Below are 4226 nucleotides of genomic sequence, written 5' to 3' on the forward strand. Positions count from 1 at the left end.
AGTGATGTCAGGGGGTGTGGCCTTATGACACCTTTCCGGTGATGTCAGGGGGTGTGGCATATGCTAATGAGTTATGCTAATGAGTTCCCCTAGCTCTTTTTCTACGAAACGACCCCTGGATAAGCTTTTGTGTGCAGAATTACACTTCGTTGGTCTTAAAGGTGCCACTGGACTCAGCTTCTGAGACTAGTGGTAGAGGACGAGGCTGGTGGAATTCCCATCCGTGTCGATCAGAGCATTGCCTTCATAAGACAGGTTTCTTGCTTGAAAGCCCGTGGCCTACGAAGCCACACGTGAAGCTGCCTTACACGGCATCATTCCATCAATATTGTCTGCTCAGATTGGCAGTTGGTCTCCAGGATGTTCTGCAGGGGTCTTTCACATCACCTGCTTCCCGGTCCTTTTAACTGGAGATGCAGGGGATTGAACCTGGAGCCTTCCGTATGCCAAGCAGAGCCAGTTTGGTGTAGTGGTTAAGTGCGTGGACTCGAATCTGGGAGAGCCGGGTTTGATTGCCCACTCCTCCACTTGCAGCTGCTGGATGACCTTGGGCAAGCCATAGTTCTGTCAGAGCTGTCCTTGAAAGAGCAGTTCCTGTCAGAGCTCTCTCAGCCCCACCTACCTCACAGGGTGTCTGTTGTGGGGAGGGGAAGGGAAAGGAGTTTGTAAGCCGCTCTGAGACTCCGAGTGAAGGGCAGGGTTTATATCTAATCTCTTCTTCTCTTCTTTTTCCACTGAGTCACAGAACATGTCTAGTAGGAATAATAGAAACGGGCATGAATGTGTCACTGAGGTCTGATATCGTGAATGGAGGTGGGGGAAGGGGTGACACTCTTTTGAATGATGAGTGGTTTGGGTTACTGTCTGGAGCCTGGATCTATTGGGTTTGGCATTTACCTTGGTATGGTGTTGAGTCGCATGTTCCTGTTTCTGCTCATGTCACAATGATGTCATTACATAGTTGAAAGACTCCTTTCCCGCATTTATCAGGGAGTAGAATTGAAACAGGGGTTCCACACAGCACTTAAAATAGTAATATATTTCGTCACTTTTTAATAGGTGGGCAGAATGGGGATTCTGGAACGTGCAGTTTAGTGGGCAAGAATGAGAAAAGTTGCAGACATTCTGGGCTTTCAGAGTTCTATAACGTAAATCTATGTTGCTTTACACGTGATAGTTTAGTCCTTTCGCCTGTTAAATAGGAAAAACTGATGGTGATAACACAACTCAGCTGTGCTTAAGAGGTTATCCTTGCCATAATTTTTTTTCATGATTTGTTGCCCCTGGTTTAAAGTATTGGATCTTCACGTGAAGAAGAATACTCCGAAATAAAAGTAAGATCTTGGGCAATAAAACCAGTTTTATGGGTAGCTATTCTGCCTGGCCACAAAAGATTATAAGGGATAATAACTCAGTATGTTATAAAGGATAATAACTCAAAAATCTCAGGTTGCAGTCTAACACGATTGGCATCTGGCATTATGTCAGACTGTGAGGCCACACCATAGTTTTATACAAGGGTATTGCAAAATGAGAGTAGTTGGAAAAGGCAATAATGCTAGGAAAAGTTGAAGGCAGCAGGAAAAGAGGAAGACCCAAGATGAGGTGGATTGGACTCATTCAAGGAAGCCATGGCCCTGTCGCGGAGTGCGCTACCTGGCGTCCCCAGGTCACCGTTGAATTCAATAATCCAATTGCACCCTGCTGAAGTCCCACTGTGGTCAGCACACAGACTCAGTTTTAATGGTTAACTAAACATCGATGCAACGAACATGAAATTGAGCCAACTTCAGAGGACGGCGGAAGACAGGAGGGCCTGGCGGGAGCTGGTCCATGGGGTCGCGAAGAGTCGGACTCGACTGTGTGACTGAACAACAACATATACAGTGAAGTTTATTTACAGAACACAGCTCTCACCGACAGAATGCTTCCCCAGACGGTCAACATCCAAATCAGCACACAATGTACAGAACACACACAGTTATATACATTGACTAACCAATCATATTACTGCTGAGTCACTCAGATAAGAGATCAGCATTGCACCAGCCAGAACCGGTTTGCTCTGGTCTCCTGGACTGACAGTCATTTGACACCTGTCACAATAGATTGGCATGATCTATTTACACAGTTACACATGCTTCACACATGCTGAATACTTATGCATTCCAACAGGCCCACAGTTTGTAAGACCCGAGCAAGGCTTTTAACGATGGGATGTTTTGAAGGACATTCATTTATAGGGCCATCATGAATTGGAAGTGAGTTGACAGCACTTCACACGCGCACATTACAATATTGGTCACTTTTCCCACTCCCCTTTCTAATAATCCCCAGTATGGGACTTGCCCGTTTAGCTGTTGCATGCTGAGTCAGCATTTTCATTGAGCTTCCCGGTAGAACTCCAGAGGATCTTTCCATCTCAGCCAGTTCAGACTCTATCATCATATATTTAAGATTAGGATTATTCCAGTATGCATCACCTTACACTTACTTGTCTTGAACTTCATTGCTCACATCCTTGCCCAGTTTAGAGAGATCCACCTTGGCTTTCACCCTACTGAGTACTTTGGTATCATGTGTGAATTGGGCTACTATACCAATTTCAGATAGGTTTATGAACAAGTGAAATAGCACCACGCCAATATCAATCCACGTGGGACTCCACCTCATATGTCCTGGGACATCCATTTGAAGACTAATGAGCTAGATAAGTATGTCAGTGGCTACTAGGTCTATCAATGGCTACTTGCTACGGTGACTGAGGGGAACCGCCGGATTCAGAGGCATTAATCAGAGTTTTTTATTCACCTGACATGAGGCATGGGTGTTTTCTGTTATTCTGCCGTCTGTTGTTTTACTGGTTTTATCGCTTTTATCGTTTTATGAATCATATGTTGTACTCTGCCCACTCATAGGACAGGGCAGGGTATAAATTAAATACATGTAATCCTAATAATTTCAGAACCAGGAGGCAACGTAAGGGAAGGCCTTGGCCTCTATGTCCTGTTGGCTGTCCAGAGGAACTGGTCGGCCACTGTGTGAGACAGGATGCTGGACTAGATGGGCCACTGGTTTGATCCAGCAGAGCTCTTCTGAATTTCTTATGAAGGCCTCAGTCTCTATGCCCTGTTGTTGGCTGTCCAGAGTAGAGATGTAAAGGCCTAGAAAAATTCAGGGGAAAAGTTTTTTTCCCCGTTTTTTTCCTGGAGCCTTTTTGTTTTTTTTCCAAAAAATTGGAAAAACTGAAAAAAGAAAAGAAAAAAAAATTGATTATGAAACATTTTATTTTAACATGATGAATAAAATATTTTAAGACAAGTTGTTCAAATACTTTCCAAATCATTTATAAAAAATACATATGGTAGCAGATTGTTCTAATTTCTGTGCACTGAGGACTAGCAAGTCCTAGGTTACAAACTGAACTCTCCAATTCAAGAACAAGATGCATTTCTTCCTTTAGGAGGTGCTACTGTCACAAGAAAAGAAAAAGGTTTCAGTTTTGTTTTTGCATGTGGGTGGGTATTCTGTTTGTAATAATTGTTTGGATACACTATATTTTTAATATGCTAGTTGTGATCTTTTCATGGCAAGTAAAAATGTCCATAGTCATATTTTATGTTCCTAAAGTAACATAATGACTTTCAATCTGGAAAGCATTTTTTTCAATTTTTCTGAAAATTTCCGGAAATTTTACATCTCTAGTCCAGAGGAACTGGTTGGCCACTGTGTGAGACAGGAAGCGGGACTAGGTGGACCACAGGTCTGATCCAGCAGGGCTCTTCTGATGTTGTTAGATGGATATTCCATTGCTTCTAACTTTAGTGTTCCATGAAAAGAATGGTGTGGATCTGGCTTGGAAAGGTCATTGTTCACTGCTGCTTCTCTCTGTCTCCCTCAGGATTTGGAAGAAACAGACACTGAAACCAAAGAGGACGAAATGTGGAATCTGAGCTTTTACAAAAACGAGATTTCATTTGTGCCTCGTGGTACGTGCCTCTGTTTTGTTTTATTTTCCTGGCGAAATGGCTGCCATCGGGGTTGGGTTTTCCGCTGGCCCTTGCCGTAGGAGGTAATTGTGTTTGGTTAAAAAAGCCTTCTGTGCCAGACGGAAAATGACTGACAGAAGGTAAACCCACACAAAAGCTGCCGAGGTGACAGACCTGCCAGAAAACATGAAAATTTCCCTTTTTCCTCTGTTTCCATGTGAGGCAGCATTATGCTGC

At 43.5% G+C, this 4226-nt stretch overlaps 1 protein-coding gene across 1 annotated transcript in view; it reads left to right on the plus strand.

Moving 5' to 3' along the window:
• The window catches only part of LOC107115786 (opioid growth factor receptor-like), a gene marked incomplete at its 3' end in the record, with an annotated part of 17790 nt that extends 13801 nt beyond the window's left edge, over nucleotides 1–3989 (plus strand). Inside the window, exon 4 of the mRNA XM_015417547.1 lies at nucleotides 3902–3989. Coding sequence (XP_015273033.1) covers nucleotides 3902–3989 — 88 coding nt within the window. The remainder of the gene's footprint in view (nucleotides 1–3901) is intronic.
• Nucleotides 3990–4226: the final 237 nt, after the last annotated feature.

The sequence above is a fragment of the Gekko japonicus genome, unplaced genomic scaffold (assembly GCF_001447785.1).
Source record: "Gekko japonicus isolate JY-2015 unplaced genomic scaffold, Gekko_japonicus_V1.1 scaffold5483, whole genome shotgun sequence".
Lineage (NCBI taxonomy): Eukaryota > Metazoa > Chordata > Lepidosauria > Squamata > Gekkonidae > Gekko > Gekko japonicus.